The sequence below is a fragment of the Balaenoptera acutorostrata genome, chromosome 1, assembly GCF_949987535.1.
Source record: "Balaenoptera acutorostrata chromosome 1, mBalAcu1.1, whole genome shotgun sequence".
Classification (NCBI taxonomy): domain Eukaryota; kingdom Metazoa; phylum Chordata; class Mammalia; order Artiodactyla; family Balaenopteridae; genus Balaenoptera; species Balaenoptera acutorostrata.
Window position 1 is genome coordinate 136,636,536 of NC_080064.1, and position 21,669 is coordinate 136,658,204.

The 21,669-nt window shown below is 40.5% G+C and overlaps 1 protein-coding gene across 1 annotated transcript in view; it reads left to right on the forward strand.

The window, feature by feature from the left end:
- Positions 1 to 21,669, forward strand: part of PAPPA2 (pappalysin 2) — a 320,327-nt gene that overhangs the window by 43,962 nt on the left and 254,696 nt on the right. Inside the window, exon 2 of the mRNA XM_007165366.2 lies at positions 19,489 to 20,560. Coding sequence (XP_007165428.1) covers positions 19,489 to 20,560 — 1,072 coding nt within the window. The remainder of the gene's footprint in view (positions 1 to 19,488; positions 20,561 to 21,669) is intronic.

The following is a 21,669-nucleotide window of genomic DNA, read 5'->3' on the forward strand; positions in this document are numbered from 1 at the left end:
TGGTCACAAAGCACCGAGCTGATCTCCCTGTGCTGTGCGGCTGCTTCCCACTAGTTATCTATTTTACATTTGGTAGTGTATATATGTCCATGACAGTCTCTTACCCTGTCACATCTCACCCCACCCCCTCCCCATATCCTCAAGTTCATTCTCTAGTAGGTCTGTGTCTTTATTCCCGTCTTGCCACTAGGTTCTTCATGGCCTTTTTTTTTTTTTTTTTTCCCTTAGATTCCATATATATGTGTTAGCATACTGTATTTGTTTTTCTCTTTCTGACTTACTTCACTCTGTATGACAGACTCTAACTCCATCCACCTCATTACAAATACCTCCATTTCATTTCTTTTTATGGCTGAGTAATATTCCATTGTATATATGTGCCACATCTTCTTTATCCATTCATCTGTCGATGGACATTTAGGTTGCTTCCATGTCCTGGCTATTGTAAATAGAGCTGCAATGAACATTTTGGTACATGACTCTTTTTGACCTATGGTTTTCTCAGGGTATATGCCCAGTAGTGGGATTGCTGGGTCGTATGGTAGTTCTATTTGTAGTTTTTTAAGGAACCTTCATACTGTTCTCCATAGTGGCTGTATCAATTTACATTCCCACCAACAGTGCAAGAGTGTTCCCTTTCCTCCACACCCTCTCCAGCATTTATTGTTTCTAGATTTTTTGATGATGGCCATTCTGACCGGTGTGAGATGATATCTCATTGTAGTTTTGATTTGCATTTCTCTAATGATTAATGATGTTGAGCATTCTTTCATGTGTCTGTAGGCCATCTGTATATCTTCTTTGGAGAAATGTCTATTTAGATCTTCTGCCCATTTTTGGATTGGGTTGTTCGTTTTTTTGTTATTGAGCTGCATGAGCTGCTTGTAAATCTTGGAGATTAATCCTTTGTCAGTTGCTTCATTTGCAAATATTTTCTCCCATTCTGAGGGTTGTCTTTTGGTCTTGTCTATGGTTTCCTTTGCTGTGCAAAAGCTTTTCAGTTTCATTAGGTCCCATTTGTTTATTTGTGTTCTTATTTCCATTTCTCTGGGAGCTGGGTCAAAAAGAATCTTGCTGTGATGTATGTCATAGAGTGTTCTGCCTATGTTTTCCTCTAAGAGTTTGATAGTGTCTGCCCTTACACTTAGGTCTTTAATCCATTTTGAGTTTATTTTTGAGCATGGTGTCAGGGAGTGTTCTAATTTCATACTTTTACATGTTCCTGTCCAATTTTCTCAGCACCACTTATTGAAGAGGCTGTCTTTTCTCCACTGTATATGCTTGCCTCCTTTATCAAAGATAAGGTGACCATATGTGTGTGGGTTTATCTCTGGGCTTTCTATCCTGTTCCATTGATCTATATTTCTGTTTTTGTGCCAGTACCAAACTGTCTTGATTACTGAAGCTTCGTAATATAGTCTGAAGTCAGGGAGCCTGATTCCCCCAGCTCCATTTTTCGTTCTCAAGGTGGCTTTGGCTATTCGGGGTCTTTTGTGTTTCCATACAAATTGTGAAATTTTTTGTTCTAGTTCTGTGAAAAATGCCAGTGGTAGTTTGATAGGGATTGCATTGAATCTGTAGATTGCTTTGGGAAGTAGAGTCATTTTCACAATGTTGATTCTTCCAATCCAGGAACATGGTATATCTCTCCATCTATTTGTATCATCTTTAATTTCTTTCATCAGTGTCTTATAATTTTCTGCATACAGGTCTTTTGTCTGCTTAGGTAGGTTTATTCCTAGATATTTTATTCTTTTTGTTGCAATGGTAAATGGGAGTGTTTTCTTAATTTCACTCTCAGATTTTTCGTCATTAGTGTATAGAAATGCAAGAGATTTCTGTGCATTAATTTTGTATCCTGCTACTTTACCAAATTCATTGATTAGCTCTAGGAGTTTTCTGGTAGCATCTTTAGGATTCTCTATGTATAGTATCATGTCATCTGCAAACAGTGACAACTTTACTTCTTCTTTTCCGATTTGGATTCCTTTTATTTCTTTGTCTTCTCTGATTGCTGTGGCTAGGACTTCCAGAACTATGTTGAATAATAGTGGTGAGAGTGGGCAACCTTGTCTTGTTCCTGATCTTAGTGGAAATGGTTTCAGTTTTTCACCATTGAGGACAATGTTGGCTGTGGGTTTGTCATATATGGCCTTTATTATGTTGAGGAAAGTTCCCTCTGTGCCTACTTTCTGCAGGGCTTTTATCATAAACGGGTGTTGAATTTTGTCAAAAGCTTTCTCTGCATCTATTGAGATGATTATATGGTTTTTCTCCTTCAATTTGTTAATATGGTGTATCACATTGATTGATTTGCGTATATTGAAGAATCCTTGCATTCCTGGGATAAACCCCACTTGATCATGGTGTATGATCCTTTTAATGTGCTGTTGGATTCTGTTTGCTAGTATTTTGTTGAGGATTTTTGCATCTATGTTCATCAGTGATATTGGCCTGTAGTTTTCTTTCTTTGTGACATCTTTGTCTGGTTTTGGTATCAGGGTGATGGTGGCCTCGTACAATGAGTTTGGGAGTGTTCCTCCCTCTGCAATATTTTGGAAGAGTTTGAGAAGGATAGGTGTTAGCTCTTCTCTAAATGTTTGATAGAATTCACCTGTGAAGCCATCTGGTCCTGGGCTTTTGTTTGTTGGAAGGTTTTTAATCACAGTTTCAATTTCAGTGCTTGTGATTGGTCTGTTCATATTTTCTATTTCTTCCTGGTTCAGTCTCGGCAGTTTGTGCATTTTTAAGAATCTGTCCATTTCTTCCAGGTTGTCCATTTTATTGGCATAGAGTTGCTTGTAGTAATCTCTCATGATCGTTTGTATTTCTGCAGTGTCAGTGGTTACTTCTCCTTTTTCATTTCTAATTCTATTGATCTGGGTCTTCTCCCTTTTTTTCTTGATGAGTCTGGCTAATGGTTTATCAATTTTGTTTATCTTCTCAAAGAACCAGCTTTTAGTTTCATTGATTTTTGCTATTGTTTCCTTCATTTCTTTTTCATTTATTTCTGACCTGATCTTTATAATTTCTTTCCTTCTGCTGGCTTTGGGGTTTTTTTGTTCTTCTTTCTCTAATTGCTTTAGGTGCAAGGTTAGGTTGTTTATTCTAGATGTTTCCTGTTTCTTGAGGTAGGCTTGTATTGCTATAAACTTCCCTCTTAGCACTGCTTTTGCTGCGTCCCATAGGTTTTGGGTCGTCGTGTCTCCGTTGTCATTTGTTTCTAGGTATTTTTTGATTTCCCCTTTGATTTCTTCAGTAATCACTTCGTTATTAAGTAATGTATTGTGTAGCCTCCATGTGTTTGTATTTTTTACAGATCTTTTCCTGTAATTGATATCTAGTCTCATAGCGTTGTGGTCGGAGAAGATACTTGATACGATTTCAATTTTCTTAAATTTACCAAGGCTTGATTTGTGACCCAAGATATGATCTATCCTGGAGAATGTTCCATGAGCACTTGAGAAAAATGTGTATTCTGTTGTTTTTGGGTGGAATGTCCTATAAATATCAATTAAGTCCATATTGTTTAATGTATCATTTAAAGCTTGTGTTTCCTTATTTATTTTCATTTTGGATGATCTGTCCATTGGTGAAAGTGGGGTGTTAAAGTCCCCTACTATGATTGTGTTGCTGTCAATTTCCCCTTTTATGGCTGTTAGTATTTGCCTTATGTATTGAGGTGCTCCTATGTTGGGTGCATAAATATTTACAATTGTTATACCTTCCTCTTGGATCGATCCCTTGATCATTATATAGTGTCCTTCTTTGTCTCTTGTAATAGTCTTTATTTTAAAGTCTATTTTGTCTGATATGAGAATTGCTACTCCAGCTTTCTTTTGATTTCCATTTGCATGGAATATCTTTTTCCATCCCCTCACTTTCAGTCTGTATGTGTCTCTAGGTCTGAAGTGGGTCTCTTGTAGACAGCATATATATGGGTCTTGTTTTTGTATCCATTCAGCCAGCCTGTGTCTTTTGGTGGGAGCAGTTAATCCATTTACATTCAAGGTAATTATCGATATGTATGTTCCTATTCCCATTTTCTTAAATGTATTGGGTTTGTTATTGTAGGTGTTTTCCTTGTCTTGTGTTTCTCGCCTAGAGAAGTTCCTTTAGCATTTGTTGTAAAGCTGGTTTGGTGGTGCTGAACTCTCTCAGCTTTTGCTTGTCTGTAAAGGTTTTAATTTCTCCATCGAATCTGAATGAGATCCTTGCTGGGTAGAGTAATCTTGGTTGTAGGTTTTTCTCCTTCATCACTTTAAGTATATCCTGCCACTCCCTTCTGGCTTGCAGAGTTTCTGCTGATAGATCAGATGTTAACCTTATGGGGATTCCCTTGTGTGTTATTTGTTTTTTTTCCCTTGCTGCCTTTAATATGTTTTCCTTATATTTAATTTTTGACAGTTTGATTAATATGTGTCTTGGCGTGTTCCTCCTTGGGTTTATCCTGTATGGGACTCTCTGTGCTTCCAGGACTTGATTAACTATTTCCTTTCCCATATTAGGGAAGTTTTCAACTCTAATCTCTTCAAAAATTTTCTCAGTCCCTTTCTTTTTCTCTTCTTCTTCTGGTACCCCTATAATTCGAATGTTGGAGTGTTTAATGTTGTCCCAGAGGTCCCTGAGACTGTCCTCAGTTCTTTTCATTCTTTTTTCTTTATCCTGCTCTGTAGTAGTTATTTCCACCATTTTATCTTCCAGGTCACCTATCCGTTCTTCTGCCTCAGTTATTCTACTATTGATCCCATCTAGAGTATTTTTAATTTCATTTATTGTGTTCTTCATCATTGCTTGGTTCCTCTTTAGTTCTTCTACATCCTTGTTAAATGTTTCTTGCATTTTGTCTATTCTATTTCCAAGATTTTGGATCATCCTTACTATCATTATTCTGAATTCTTTTTCAGGTAGACTACCTATTTCCTCTTCATTTGTTAAGTCCAGTGTGTTTTGAGCCTGCTCCTTCATCTGCTGTGTGTTTTTCTGTCGTCTCATTTTGCCTATCTTACTGTGTTTGGGGTCTCCTTTTCACAGGCTGCAGGTTCGTAGTTCCCGTTGTTTTGGGTATCTGTCCCCAGTGGCTAAGGTTGGTTCAGTGGGTTGTGTAGGCTTCCTGGTGGAGGGAACTAGTGCCTGAGTTGTGGTGGATGAGGCTAGATCTTGTCTTTCTGGTGGGCACGTCCACGTCTGCTGGTGTATTTTGGGGTGTCTGTGGCCTTATTATGATTTTAGGCAGCCTCTCTGCTAATGGATGGGGTTGTGTTCCTGTCTAGCTAGTTGTTTGGCATAGGGTGTCCAGCACTGTAGCTTGCTGGTCGTTGGGTGAAGCTGGGTCTTGATGTTGAGATGGAGATCTCTGGGAGATTTTTGCCGTTTGGTATTACGTGGAGCTGGGAGGTCTCTTGTGGACCAGTGTCCTGAAGTTGGCTCTCCCACCTCAGAGGCACGGCCCTGATGCCTGCCTGGAGCACCAAGAGCCTTTCGTCCACACAGCTCAGAGTAAAAGGGAGAAAAAATAGAAAGAAAGAAAGAAAGAGGCTATAATATAGTGAAGTAAAATAAAGCTATTGTAAAGCAAAGCTATACAGACAATATCTCACCCAGAAGCATATACATATACACTCACAAAAAAAAGGAAAAGGGGAAAGATTAATATCTCCTGCTCCCCAAGTCCACCTCCTGAATTTGGGATGATTCGTTGTCTATTCAGGTATTCAGCAGATGCAGGCACATCAAGTTGTTTGTGGAGCTTTAATCCGCTGCGTCTGAGGCTGCTGGGAGAGATTTCCCCTTCTCTTCCCTGTTCGCACAGCTCCTGGGGTTCAGCTTTGGATTTGGACCCGCCTCTGCGTGTAGGTCGCCTGAGGGCGTCTGTTCCCCGCCCAGACAGGACGGGGTTAAAGGAGCAGCTGCTTCGGGGGCTCTGGCTCACCCAGGCCGCGGGGAGGGAGGGGTACAGAGGAGGCGGGGCGAGCCTGCAGCGTCAGAGGCCGGCGTGACGTTGCACCAGCCTGAGGCGCGCAGTGCGTTCTCCCGGGGATGTTGTCCCCGGATCCCGGGACCCTGGCAGTGGCGGGCTGCACAGGCTCCCGGGAGGGGCGGTGTGGAGAGTGACCTGTGCTCACACACAGGCTTTTTGGAGGCGGCAGCAGCAGCCCCAGTGTCTCACGCCCGTCTCTGGGGTCCGCGCTGATCGCCGCGGCTCGCGCCCTTCTCTGGAGTTCGTTTAGGCGGCACTCTGAATCCCCTCTCCTTGCGCGCAGCGAAACTAAGAGGCAAGAAAAAGTCTCTTGCCTCTTCGGCAGCTGCAGACCTTTTCCCGGTCTCCCTCCCGGCTAGCCGTGGTGCGCCAACCCCTTCAGGCTGTGTTCACGCTGCCAGCCCCAGTCCTCTCCCCGCGATCCGACCAAAGCCGAGCCTCAGCTCCCAGCCCCGCCCGCCCCGGCGGGGGAGCAGACAAGCCTCTCAGGCTGGTGAGCGCTGCTCAGCGCCGAGCCTCTGTGTGGGAATCTCTCCGCTTTGCCCTCCGCACCCCTGTGGCTGCGCTCTCCTCCGTGGCGCCGAAGCTTCCCCCTCCGCCACCCGCAGTCTCTGCCCGCGAAGGGGCTTCCTAGTGCGTGGAAACCTTTCCTCCTTCACAGCTCCCTCCCACTGGCGCAGGTCCCGTCCCTATTCTTTTGTCTCTGTTATTTCTTTTTTCTTTTGCCCTACCCAAGTACGTGGGGATTTTCTTGCCTTTTGGGAGGTCTGACGTCTTCTGCCAGCGTTCAGTGGGTGTTCTGTAGGAGCAGTTCCACGTGTAGATGTATTTCTACTGTATCTGTGGGAAGGAAGGTGATCTCCGCGTCTTACTCTTCCGCCATCTTGCCTCTTCCCCCCCTAGTTTTAATTTTTGAGGAAACTCCATACTGTTTTCCATAGTGGCTGCACCAATTTAAATTCCCACCAGCAGTATGCAAGTGTTCCCTTTTCTCTGCATCCTCACCAACACTTATTTCTTGTCTGTTTGATAATAGCCATTCTGACAGGTGGGAGGTGATAATCTCACTGTCGTTCTGATTTGCATTTCCCTGATGAATAATGATGTAGAACCTTTTTTAAAATACTTGTTGGCTATCTGTATGCCTTCATTGGAAATATGTGTATTCAGATTTTCTACCCTTTTTAAAACCAGATGTTTTTGGGTTTTGTTTCGCTATTGAATTGTTTGAGTTCTTTATATATTTTGGATATTAGACCCTTATCGGATATAAGATTTGCAAATATTTTCACCATTTGGTAGGTTGCCTTTTCATTTTGTTGATGGTTTCCCTTGCTGTGCAGAAGTTTTTGTTGTTGTTTGTTTGATATAGTCCAACTTGTTTATTTTTGCTTTTATTGCCTTTGCTTTTAGAGTCAGATCCAAACAATCATTGCCAAGACCGATGTTGAGTCACTTATATTCTATTTTTCTTTTAGGAGTTTTATGGTTTTAGGTCGTACATTCTAGTCTTTAATCCATTTTGAATTAATTTTTGTGTATGGTATAAGATAGTGGTCCAGTTTCATCCTTTTGCAAGTGACAATCCAGTTTTCCCAGCAGCGTTTTTTGAAGAGGCAGTCCTTTTTTCATTGTATTCTTGGCTCCTTTGTCATAAATGAATTGATCATATACATGTGGGTTTATTTCTGGGCTCTCTATTCTGTTCCACTAATCTGAGTGTCTATTTTTATGCCAAGTCTATGCTCTTTTGATTACTATAGCTTTGTAGAATAGTTTGAAATCAGGGAGCATGAAAGCCTCCAGTTTTGTTTTTTCTCAAGATTGCTTTGGCTATTTGGAGTCTTCTGTGGTTCCATACAAATTTTAGGATTGTTTGTTCTATTTCTGTGAAAAATGCCACTGGAATTTTGATGGGGATTATATTGAATCTGTAGATTGCTTTGGCTAATACACACATTTTAACAATACTAATTTTTCCAACCCATAAGCATGAAATATCTTTCTATTTATATGTGTCCTCTTCAATTTCTTTCATCAATGAGTCTTTCGCCTCCTTGGCTAAATTTATTCCTAGATATTTTATTTTTCTTGATGCAATTGTAAATGGATTGTTGTCTTAATTTCTCTCTCTGATAGTTTGTTGTTAGTGTGTATAAACACAAGAGATTTGTTTATATTGATATTGTATCCTGCAACTTTACTGAATTTGTTTATTAGTTCTAACAATTTTTTAATGGAATCTTTAGGATTTTCTATATATAAAATCATGTCATTCACAAATAGTGACAGTTTTACTTCTTCCTTTCCAGTTTGGCTGCCCCTTATTTCATATTCCTGCCTAACTGCTCTGGCCAGTACTTCCAATACTATGTTAAATAAAAGTGCAAGAGTGGGCAACCTTGTCTTGTTTCTGAAATTAGAGGAAAAGTTGTTAGCCTTTCACCCTTGAGTATTATGGGTGAAAGTATGGACTTGTCATACATGGCCTTTATTGTGTTGAAGTATTTTCCCTCTATACTGACTTTGTTGAATGTTTTTATCATAAATTGAGGTTGAATTTTGTCAAATGTTTTTTCTGCATCTATTGAGATGATCACATGATTTGTATCCTCCATTTTGTTAATGTGGTGTATCACGATTGATTTGCAGATGTTGAACCTTTCTTGCATCTCTGGAATAAATCCCACTTGATCATGGTGTATGATTGTTTTTTAAATGTATTGTTAAATTTGGTTTGCCGATATTTTGTTGAGAATTTTTGCATCTATGTATTCAGGGATATTGCCCTGTAATTTTCTTATTTTTGGTATTCTTGTCTGTTTTTGGTATCAGGGTAATGCTGGCCTTATTAAATAAGTTTGGAAGCATTTCCTCCTCTTCAATTTTGTGGAAGAGTTTGAGAAAATAGGTAATAGATCTTTTTTGAATGTGTGGTAGAACTCACCAGTGAAGTGTCTGGTCCTGGGCTTTTGTTTGTTGGGAGGTTTTTGATTATGGATTCATATCCTTACTAGTAATTGGTCTGTTCAAAATTTCTATTTCTTCGTAACATTTCTTCTATTTGGAAGATCATATATTTCTAGGAGTTTATCCATTTCTTCTAGACTGTCCAATTTGTTGGTGCATAATTGTTCATAATAGTCTCCTATGACCCTTTGTATTTCTGTGGTATGTGTTGTAACTTCTCATTTTGCATTTCTGATTTTGTTTAATTGAACCCTCTCTCTTTTTTCCTGGCTGAGTGTAGATAAAATTTGTCATATTTGTTTATCTTTTCAAAGAACCAGCTCTTATTTTCATTGATACTTTCTATTGTCTTTTTAGTCTCTATTTCATTTACTTCCACTCTGATCTGTGTTATTTCCTTCCTTCTACTAACTTTGGGCTTCTTTTATTCTTTTTTTAAATTCCTTTTAGTGTAAGGTGAGGTTGTTTATTTGAGAGTTTTCCTGTTTCTTGAGGTTGGCATTTATTGCTGTAAATGTCACTCTTAGTACTGTTTTTGCTTCATGTTTCAGATTTTGGTGTGTTGTATTGCTATTTCCATTTTCATTTGTCTCAAGGATTTTTTGATTTCTGCTTTGATTTCTTTGCTTACCTATTGATTATTCAGTAGCATGTTGTTCAATCTCCACATATTTGTGATTTTTAAAATTTTTTTCTTCTTGTAATTGATATCTGGCTTTATATCATTGTGGTCAGAAAAGATGCTTGATATGATTTCAGTCTTCTTAAATTTATTGAGACTTGTTCTGTGGCCTAACATATGACTCATCCTGAAGAATGCTTCATGTGCACTTAAGAATGTGTATTCTGCTGCTTTTGAATGGAATGTTTTATATATAACTATTAAGTCTATCTGGCCTAATGTGTCATTTAAAGCTAATGTTTCCTTATTGATTTTCTGTCTGGGTGATCTATCCGTTGATGTAAGTGGGGTTTTAAGTCTTCTGCTATTATTGTATTACTGTCTATTTCTCCCTTTAGGTCTGTTATTATTTGCTTTATATATTTATGTGCTCATATGTTGAGTGCATAAATATTTACAAATGTTATATCTTCTTGTTGGATTGACCCCTTTATTATTATGTAACACCCTTCTTTGTCTTTTATTACAGTGTTTGTTTTTCTTTGTCTTTTATTACAGTGTTTGTTTTAAAGTCTCTTTTGTTTGTTAAAAGTATATCTACCCCAGCTTTCTTTTGGTTTCCATGTGTATGGAATATCTTTTTCATCCCTTCACTTTTAGGCTGTGTGTGTCCTTACATCTGAAGTGAGCCTTTTGTAGGCAGCATATAGATGGGTCTTCTTTTTTTTTTTTTTTTTTTTGATCCATTCAGCCATTCTATGAAAGAATGATTCTTAAAAGTTTTAAGACGACTTGACCCAAATGTTTGGCTTCAGTACCACCATCATTTTTCGAGTTACATCACTTGATCTGATTTTTCTAACCCATGGGCTTTCATAGTTCAGTTTGGTGTTGAGTGATTTCATAAATCATGTTGATGATCTGGTCCCTCTGTTCCTCCCAAGAATGTGGTTTTGATGAATAAACAACAGTTATAACGTGTTTGCTTCTATCACATGTACATCCAAAGTTATAAAATCTCAATGTTGCACAAGCTCAGAATTTCACCACGTATATTATGTTGGCTTAGACTGTGTTGGCTTTGTCAGCCTTTACTCTGCTAGACTGAGAAATCTTCTAAATGTGGAGATTGGTAATTTTTCTTTTTTATCAAAGTCCATCTTGCTTCTGCTTGGTGGAGTTAAGGAAGCAGGGCTGGGGATCACTCCTGAGGGCATGTGGATGAGCCATGCAGGTCTTTCTGTGATCCCAGTTTGTGACTGAAGGATTTGAAGAGCAGACCTGGTATGGACAGATTTTATTTTACAGGAACAGTCAGTCACTGAGTACTTTGGTAATTTTAAGGCTCAAAACCCAGAGTGGAAGAAACATATACCGCCCCCACCCCACCCCTTTAAAAATACTTACTTTTTTTTTTAAAAAAAACAGTTTTAGGTATACAATAAAATTGAAAGGAAGATACAGAGATTTCCCATATATCCCTTGCCCATACACATGCATAGCCTCCTCCATTATCAACATCACTCACCAGAATGATCTTTTATTTTTTTATTATTTTTTAAAATTTTTTATTCTCAAGGATGACTCTTCACTGACACATCATAAACATCCAAAGACCATAGTTTACTTTAGGCTTTAATCTTGGTGCTGTACATTCTATGGGTTTGGACAAAAGTATACTGAGGTATATCTACAGATTATTTTCACTGCGCTAAATGTCCTCTGTGCTCTGCCTATTCATGTCCCTCCCCTCACCCCTGGCAACCACTGATCTTTTAACTATCTTTATAGTTTTGCCTTTTCCAGAATGCCATATAGTTGGAATCATACAGTATTTAACTTTTTCAGATTGACTCGTTTCCCTAAGTTAAATGCATTTACATTTTCTTCATGTCTTTTCATGGCTTGGTAGCTAATTTCTTTTTAGCACTGAATAATATTGTATTGTTGGGATGGACCACAGTTAATATATCCATTCAATTACCAAAGGATGTTGTGCTTGCTTTCAAGATTTGGCAATTATGAATAAAGCTGCTATAAACATCCATGTGCAGGTTTTTGTATGGACAGAGTTTCAACTTTCTGGGGTAAATAGAAAGGATCACGATTGCTGGATGATATGGTAAGAGTATGTTTAGTTTCTTAAGAAACCACCAAATCGTTTCCAAAGTGGCTATATCATTTTGCATTCCCACCAGCCATGTATGAGAGTTCTTGTTGCTTCACGTTTTCAAAAGTATTTGATGTTGTCAGTATTCTTGATTTTGACCATTCTAATAGGTGTGTAGTGGTATCTCGTTGTTTTAATTTGGATTTCTGTGATGACATATGATGTGGAGCATTTTTTCATATGTCTTTTTGCCATCTGTATATCTTCTTTGGTAAGGTATCCATTATGGTCTTGGGCTTGTTTTAAAATTGGGTTGCTTATTTTCTTATTGTTAAGTTTTATGGGTTCTTTGTATATGTTGGATAACAATCCTTTGTCAGATGTGTCTTTTGCAAGTGTTTTCTCCCAGTGTGTGGTTTGTTTTCTAGTTCTCTTGATATTGTCTTTAGACGAAAATTAGTTTTTAATTTTAATGAAGTACAGCTTATGAATTATATCTTTCATGGATCATGTCTTGGTGTTATATCTAAAAAGGCATCATCATACTGAAGGTCATGTACGTTTTCTTTCCTATGTTATCTTCTACAAGTTTTGTAGTTTTGCATTTTACAGTTAGGTCAGTGATCCATTTTGAGTTAATTTTGGTGAAGAATATAAGATCTGTGTCTATATTATTTGTTTTGTTTTACACGGGGATATCTGGTTGTTCCAGCACCATTTGTTGAAGAGATTGTCTTTGCTCCATTATGCTTCTTTTGCTCCTGGCCAAAGATAAATTGATTATATTTATGGGCTCTCTGTTCTGTTCCATTGATCTATTTGTCTACTCTTTCACCAATACCACAATATCTTTTTTTTTTTAATTTTTTTTTCCAATTATTAATTTATTTATTTATGGCTGTGTTGGGTCTTCGTTTCTGTGCGAGGGCTTTCTCTAGTTGCGGCAAGCAGGGGCCACTCCTCATCGCGGTGCGCGGGCCTCTCATTATCACGGCCTCTCTTGTTGCGGAGCACAGACTCCAGACGCGCAGGCTCAGCAATTGTGGCTCACGGGCCCAGTTGCTCCGCGGCATGTGGGATCTTCCCAGACCAGGGCTCGAACCCGTGTCCCCTGCACTGGCAGGCAGACTCTCAACCACTGTGCCACCAGGGAAGCCAATACCACAATATCTTGATTACTGTAGCTTTATAGTAAGTCTCAAAGTCACACTTACCCCTTTTTAATTATAAAAAATCAGATGACCAGCAAAGCAGCCACATCTACTTTAATAGTCAGGGGGTGAAGGAGACACGTGGTGGCTTGTATCTGCTTTCCTTTTGAGTCTTTCTAGTGGTGGAACTGGCTCAGACTAGCTCACCAGAGCCAATTGTACACTTCTCTTCCCAACTCCATGTTCAGGGACATCAGTAAATTAAAATTGGCCATTGTCGGAATATTTACAGCACAGAAATTAGCAAATGCCAACAGTCAGTGTTTGTTTGTTTGGTTTTATCCCTTCAGAGAACCAGTTGTTAAACATTCATCTGCATAACACTGATTTTGTATCTAATTTGTTTTTCCCTTTGATAGTTCATCATCGAATTCCTTCTAGTCATCACAGGTAATGCTTATTAATCACTTTGTATGAGTTAGGCACTGTGCTAAGATCCTTCACATGTGTTCTTTAATTTAATTCTCACAACAATGTCATGAGGTAGGTCTGTGATCTCAGCTTGTGGTTGAGGGATGCTGAAGAGAAGACCAGTGGTGGACAGATTTTTATTTTACAGGTACAATTTGCAAGTGAGTAAACTGAGGTTCAGCAAGATGATATAATTTTTCTGAGGTCACACAGCATGTTAAGTGGAAGACTGGAGACTGTAGCTTCTGGCTGACTCATGCTTGTAACCACCATGCACTATGGTCTTCCCCAGCATAGAAAACTGTTCTGGGCTCAGAATCATGACACGTTGGCTCTAGTGTACTCTATGCACCCAGCCTGACACCTGCCCTCTCAGAAGCTCAGTGTCCTCATCTATATAATAAGGCTGGTGATGATACTAATCTGCCTAGCTCACAGGATGGCTTTACCATTTAAATGATGGTTACACCAGATTGCTTTGGAAAGCCTAAGTACTGTATAAATGGGAGATATCATTACATGATAAGAAGTGAAGGAAAAAAATATTAACCAAAAGAATACTACATCACAGTTTAGAAGATTCAGCTAAAGTGGATATTTTATATAAATGCAGGTTCTATGAAATATTACAGTGAATGTTTCTGGGTGAAATGGCAGGACCTTTGATCTGGGAATGCCTGAACTTAGCTCTTGGAATTCTTTGGCTTTGGGTCTCCCTAAGCTTCCCAGACACTCTGATTAGTAATCAAGGTAACCTTAGTTTCATGGGCAGATTTGATTGGAACTAAGTTATTAAGAAGGTAGTGTAGTGGGGCTTCCCTGGTGGTGCAGTGGCAGAGAATCTGCCTGCTAATGCAGGGGACACGGGTTCGAGCCCTGGTCTGGGAAGATCCCACATGCCGCGGAGCAACTAGGCCCGTGTGCCACAACTACTGAGCCTGCGCGTCTGGAGCCTGTGCTCCGCAACAAGAGAGGCCGCGATAGTGAGAGGCCCGCGCACCGCGGTGAAGAGTGGCCCCCACTTGCCGCAACTAGAGAAAGCCCTCGCACAGAAACGAAGACCCAACACAGCCAAAAATTAATTAATTAATTAATTAATTAAGAAAAAAAAAGAAAACTTAAGAAGGTAGTGTAGTGCTGGAAAGTTGACATTTAGTAACTTCAGGGAGAATGTTTGCCTTATTATGTGCATGTTTTAATAAAGGTTTGTTTGGGGTTTTTTTGCTGTTCACATAGCTATTTATACTTCCAACTGTCAGCATATTTCATTGTAGTTGTTTATTTAAGGTTTATCTTCTTGACTATACTGAACTCCCGATGATGACAAATAACTATGATTATTACAGAAATCCCAAGCACCAAGTACTGAGATCGGCGACTAGTATTGCTGCATAAATATCTACCCAACAAGTGCATGGGTGAACTAACTACATGGAACTCTTGTGGTGTTCATGTATTTCTTATGCCACAGTTGTCCATCTGTAAGCTTTGAAAACTTTCTTAATTGCAGTTGGAGCTAGTGTGCAAGGCAAGGTCAACCACGTGGTGTTTCATGCTAGAATTCATCTGTGTGTTCTTAGGATATCAGAGGCATTTGGCAGCAGTAGGAAAGCCTCTAGATATTCCCTAACTTACACAGTCCAAGCCCCTTACTGTGTTATACAAGACCTACCTTGACATGTTTCACCTCTGGTGCTCTCCGTCCTGCCACTTGTGTGGAACGATCTGTAATTCTTTAGCCTGGCCAATTCCTACACACTCTTCAAGAGTAGGTTTGGGTCTCATCCCCTCAGGAAATCATCTCTGAAATATGGGTTGTGATTAGGTTTTGTTTTCACTCACCTATGTATTTCTTGATCTTAGTTCTGATATTATATTAAAATTATTTCCTATGTTGCCTATTCTCCCATGAGACTATAACTCCTCAAGTGCAAAGACTACCTTTTCTTCCAAAGCTGAGAGGAGTGTGTACATCTGGCATGAATGAGATGTTCAGCAAATATTTGAGGAACTGAAATGACTAATTCCAAGTGGAATTTCTTTTTCTAGGAAGAGCGAGACAGTGAGATGAAATGTGAACCCTTCAAGGCTTAGTGGGGTGACAGCACTTCAAGTGTCCAAGCATGATCCTCTTCCCACCAGCTATGGGTGAAGCAGAGAGCTTCCAGGTTACGGGTTCAATGTTGGGGCTACGTCTGTGTTTGTCTGAGCCCAGACTGAAATTCTAGTTTAACTGCAGTCTGGTTTATTCAGTCTCAAGGGAGAAGAGAATCAGATAATTTTCCATTCAATACCCTACAGATTGGAGGAACAGATTTTAACCGGTACAGACTATAAGAATATAGAAGATGCAGGGGGTAGAAACATTTAGTTACTCTGTCCTTGGAAATTTTGAAAATCCCCACAAGGACACACTCATGATCTCATGAAAGAGGTTGGGGTGGCTGGCAGTGATTCTCAGGGAGATGTAAGCATACTATGCTTCAATGCCACAATTTCTTCTCTTGGAATAATAGATCTTTTAGTGGGAGCAGGGGTCATTTATTTCCATTTCAGTAGTCTTAAATGTGAGTTGTATTATAGATAATAAAAAGCCCCAATTAATTATGAATCCTAGACAATCCATTAACCATATTCTCTAACAGCATCATATCTGTGCACTTATTCCTAACAGGCTCCTGTTTCTTTTAACTGCCTTTCATTCCACTAGTTTTCTGAATTAATGAGCAAGAATGTACTATGGTTACGTAGAGACCCCAGACAAACCTAAAATGCTCTATCTGATGTGATCCTTAAACAAATGGTTTAAAACAAATGGTTTAAATGAATTTCAGATGCAATTTCCACTTTCATGTCTGGCAACTTATTGATAACAATTTTTCTAATTCCTTTCCACTGGTTGGAAAAATTAAGATTCCCAACTTCTGTCTTCTGCATTTCCATCCACTGAACAGCAGTCAGAAGCTTGATTTGTTTCATTTGTTTGTTTGTTTTTTAAAATTTATTTATTTTATTTTTGGCTGCGTTGGGTCTTCATTGCTGCACGCAGGCTTTCTCTAGTTGTGGAGAGCAGGGGCTACTCTTTGTTGCCGTGTGCGGGCTTCTCATTGCGGTGATTTCTCATATTGTGGAGCATGGGCTCTAGGCACGTGAGCTTCAGTAGATGTTGTGTGTGGCCTCCATAGTTGTGGCTCGTGGGCTCTAGAGCACAGGCTCAGTAGTTGTGGCGCACGGGCTTAGTTGCTCCACAGCATGTGGGATCTTCCCGGACCAGGGCTCGAACCCGGGTCCCCTGCATTGGCAGGCGGATTCTTAACCACTGCGCCACCAGGAAAGCCCTTGATTTGTTTTTAAAATATAGAATAACAGCAGCCCTCAACATGGTTTCACAAGAATCTGTATTTGTGGAAGTTCCACTTGTGATTCTGACCACGGCTAGTGTTGATGTCATTGGTTTCTTAGTTCGTTTGGTTTGCTATAACAAATATACAACAGACTGGGTGTCTTAAATAGAAGAAATTTATTTCTCACTGTTCTGGAGGCTAGGAAAGATAAAGGCACCAGCAGATCTGGTGTCCGGTGAGAACCCTTTTCTTGGTTGGCAGATGGCTGTCTGTCTTCTTGTATCCTCACATGGTGGGGAGCAGAGAGAGAAGCTAGCTTTCTTCTTAAAAGGACACTAATCCCCTCATGAGGGCACCACCTGCATGACCTAATCACCTCCTAAAGGCCCTGTCTCCAAATATCTTCACATTAGAGAGCAGGGTTCCTACAAATGATTTTTGGGAGGGCATAAATGTTCAGTCAGTAATCGGGTTGGAAAATTCTATTTGTTAAATATGTTTTGTTTTTTTTTCCTTCTCTGGAATGAGTGCAGGGCAGTGCTTCAACAATTATTTCCTCTCTTCCTATAGATGAAGTATGAGCAGTGGTAATACAGCAAATAGAATGCAGTTATCTAGGTACCTAGTGAGTTTTCACATATGCTGCTGTGACATCTTATTACATTAGAAAGTAAAGAATCATTACTTTCATAATCATTCAAAAAAGTAATACTTCTATATACTTTCTACAACTCCCAACTAAAATTGACTATTTTAATGCTCTTGGCCAATAAATCCTTTCTAATATAATTACTAAAATTTAGATTAATCAGAACTAGACTAGTATGATAAGAAAATTCCATCTTCTGTGTAGTGTCTCAAGAAGTTAGAAATAACATTTTAGACACACTATAATTTTAATAGCTTCCTATGAGCTAAATAAGTAGAAACAATTATTTTGTTGCTACTAGAAGTTCTAAGGACAATAAGTTAATGTGTTCAAAATTGCAGTTAGATGCTGGCAGGTAACAAGCTAATTATCTAGTAATTTATATGTCAAGCCTAATAATTTATACCACAACCCATGTACACCTGTATATGCAACAAATATGAAATAGCCTCCTCCTCAATTCTTCCTCTTAAAAACCAGCTGATATTTACTAGTTGAGGGTTAGTAACTCCATGGTTCTGATATTAAATATTGCAGCACATTTGTTCATAGGTTAGTGGATGGACACAATTAAGGCTAAATGTACTTATGAAAATAAGTGAACCAAGGAGAAACTATGAAGCAGGAAACTTATTACTGATCTCACTAGGTTTGTCTGCTTTTTTGAAAATCTACCCAGTACAAGAATTTGTAAAGCAGTAATTGTTACATTCCTTTACCATACAGACCTCAATGTAAAAATAAACAAAAAACCCCAAACAATACTAGAACATCACCATTGTATTATACCTAGTCATCACCAGTACTTGGAAGTCTAATTGTTAGAATTGCTAGATTGGGGATGAGTTGCTTTTGTTAAAAAGAACATTTTATTTTTTAAATCACAAGTTATTGATTTATGTTAGAGAAAGAAGAGAAGATAATCTATCATTCATGAAAAACATAGCTACTTTTAAGACACTTGCCTGCAATTAGAATGGGAGGACTCATGGCTTTAAAATCCAAACTGTCCATAGAGTGGTACTGTTTGAGTGGATTATATAGGAGCTCAGGTGAATAAGTAAAATTGTTGACTGGGGGAGGCTGGGGAAGAATAACTCTTGGTATTAGCCTCAGGTATCTATCTAAAGGCCAGCCGACTTTTCTAACATTCATTCATTAGTTAAAGCAGTATTTACTAAGCATTTCCTGTGTGAATGTACTGCCTCTATGTAAATTACAATTGAAGTCTGCTCTTGAGACCCTGCCTATATAGTATAAGAGGGACCGGGAGGATGGTGGGTTCGTAACTGCAGATGGGTTGCTGGGAACATTCAAGGCCTCCAAATTGCCTTCAGTCTTCCTATTTCATCTGTGGTCCTGTTACATCTGACTACTACTTCCTGCTGCCAACTTGTTAGTGATATAGTTATCTACAGGAATTCCTTCCTTTGTTTATGGGACTTAATAGTCCTGGGCCTACTATGAGCAAGGTGGTAAGTAAGGTAGCATGCGGTGAGGAGCTTCGTTTACCTGGGAAAGTTCCACTCCTGTACTCTGGTGGGCGTTATTGGTTATAAAACAATCATTCTTATAATTTGACTAGGTTTCTTTAGTCTAGGACCGTGGGGCAATGTCATTTTGCTTACGCTGGGGAACAACTGTTCACTGTGGATGCGTATCCTTGCCCTCGGGCACTAGAGGGAATAACATGTCTGGGACGTTACAGTCTTCTCCTTATTTTCCCCACAAGAATCATCATTTCAATATTCAATAGAGACAAATGACCTTTTGAAGGGGTAGGAGGTTACTATCTTTTGTAAAAACCATGAAGGCCCTCATGACTTCTGAGGAAGTGGAAAGAGTGGGAAGTCATGGACACAGGGTCACCCTGAGGAACGTTTGTGACAGAGTGGTGAGGATGGTTTTCACTTGCATTAGACATCCCCTTACAACTTCCATTTTGGTTATTTTAAAACACCAGAATGCTTTAAATTGGATGGAATCTCAAATTAAGTTCCTTTTGGGGAAAGATGTTGCCAGAACAGCCTGATATGGGGTACTGGACAGGCATCTTAGGTGGAGAATCTGTATCACTTATTTTTTTCCCATTAAAAACCTACATTCTTGCTATTTATATGGGTTTTCTTCTCCCTTTCTCCATCCCCTTTGTATCTGGTATTTCTCCCCTCGACTCTTCCTTCTTTCCCAGGTGTGTTTGATAACTGCTCCCACACTATCAGTGACAAGGGCTGGGCCCTGGGGATCCGCTCAGGGAAGGATGTGGGAAGGCGAGATGCTCGCTTCTTCTTCTCTCTTCGCACCGACCGCGTGAAGAAAGCCACCGTTATGATGGGTCACAGTCGCTATCAACCAGGCAAGTGGACGCACGTGGCAGCCACTTACGACGGACAGCGCATGGCCCTGTATGTCGATGGCACTCAGGTGGCTAGTAGTCCAGATCAGTCTGGTCCCCTGAACAGCCCCTTCATGGCATCTTGTCGCTCTTTGTTCCTGGGTGGGGATAGCTCCGAGGACGGGCACTATTTCCGTGGACACGTGGGCACACTGGTCTTCTGGTCGACGGCCCTCCCACAAAGCCACCTCCAGCACAGTCCTCAGCAGCCAAGCGAGGTGGAGGATTTGACCACCCTGCTACTGACAGCCAGTTTTGAGCCCTTGGAAGAACAGTGGGCCCCCTTTAGAGATGGGAAGTACCCACGGCTTGAGGTCCTCCAGGGCTTTGAGCCAGAGCCTGAGATTCTGTCACCTTTGCAGCCCCCGCTCTGTGGGCAAACAGCTTGTGACAATGTGGAACTGATTTCCCAGTACAGCTGGCACTGGCCCCTTCGGGGAGAGAAGGTGATCCGCTACCAGGTAGTAAACATCTGTGACAATGAGGGCCTGAACCCCACCGTGAGTGAGGAGCAGATCAGTCGGCAGCATGAAGTGCTCAATGAAGCCTTCAGCCGCTACAACATCAGCTGGCAGCTGAACATCCACCGGGTCCACAACTCCACCCTGCGCCACCGCGTTGTGCTCGTGAACTGTGAGCCCAGCAAGATTGGCAACGACCACTGTGACCCTGAGTGTGAGCACCCACTCACAGGCTACGACGGGGGCGACTGCCGCCTGCAGGGCCGGTGCTACTCCTGGAACCGCAGGGATGGGATCTGCCACGTGGAGTGCAACAACATGCTGAACGACTTTGACGATGGTGACTGCTGTGACCCGGAGGGGGCTGACGTGCACAAGACCTGCTTCGACCCTGACTCACCTAGGAGGTAAGGGACTGGGGCTTGGGGTATCCTGCTTGTAGGGTACATTCCTAACATCGTTTTATCCTTTTGGCTTCTGGAGACAAAAGAGTGTTCACACAGCCCCCAAATAAAACATTCATCTACTCCACCAGATATTATTGAGCTTTCATGAAGTACCAGGTGTTATGTTGGGTGATTAGGAACACAGATGATTAAGACGAGACACAGCCCTCACAACTCACTTTCTATGGAGCAGACAACTGTGTACATGGTGTGAAATGCACACGCACCAGGTGCTTAAGATACAGGAAAGCTGAACAACTTCGTCTATCAGAGGAAGCCAGGGCATCTGCACAGAGAGCAAACAAGGTATATGTCGATAGAAACCAATCAGCACCAATTATACGTGAGCATTCCTTTTATAGTCTTAGGTTTCCAGCAAAGTAACATGAATTCATGAAGAGGCCCATGTGTGAAGCAGTTTGAGCAGTTCAGCAGCTTTATGAACATAAGACATTCTACATCTAACCACAAGTCTCCTTTAGATGACTGGAGGCTTCCTCTTCTGCCCCATTAAATTCCATTCTCCACACAGCATCTGGAAAGATCCTATGTAAATGGTAAATTAGATCCTGTCACTCCCCTTCTTAGTTTTTTCCCCACTGTTCTTAGAATAAAATCCAAGCTCCCCTCCTGTCTCCTGGATCACAACCTGACCCCTGCCTTCCTCTCTAACTTCCTCCCCTGCTCTCCCCACCCACACTGCACAGCCTCACTGACTGTTCTGTTCCACTGAACAGATCAAACTTGTTCCTGCCCCAGGGCTTTGCACTAGCTGTTTCATCTTCTTGGAATCCTCTTTTCCTTGGTCTTCCCTTGGTGAGTTTTCTCTTGTCATTCCAAAATCTACTTAAATGTCACCTCCTGGAGAGGCCTTTCCTGATCTCCCAATTTAAGTTGACTAGTCAATCGCTATTATGTCAACTGATTTAAATTCTCTCTATAACACATCACTTCTGATGCTTTTCTTGTGTATTTGTTTATTTGTCTTTCCCTGGCTTGGAATATCAGCTCTATGTGACCAGGACCCTTGTTACATTCCCAGTGCTTAGAACAGCAGCTGAGACATAGTT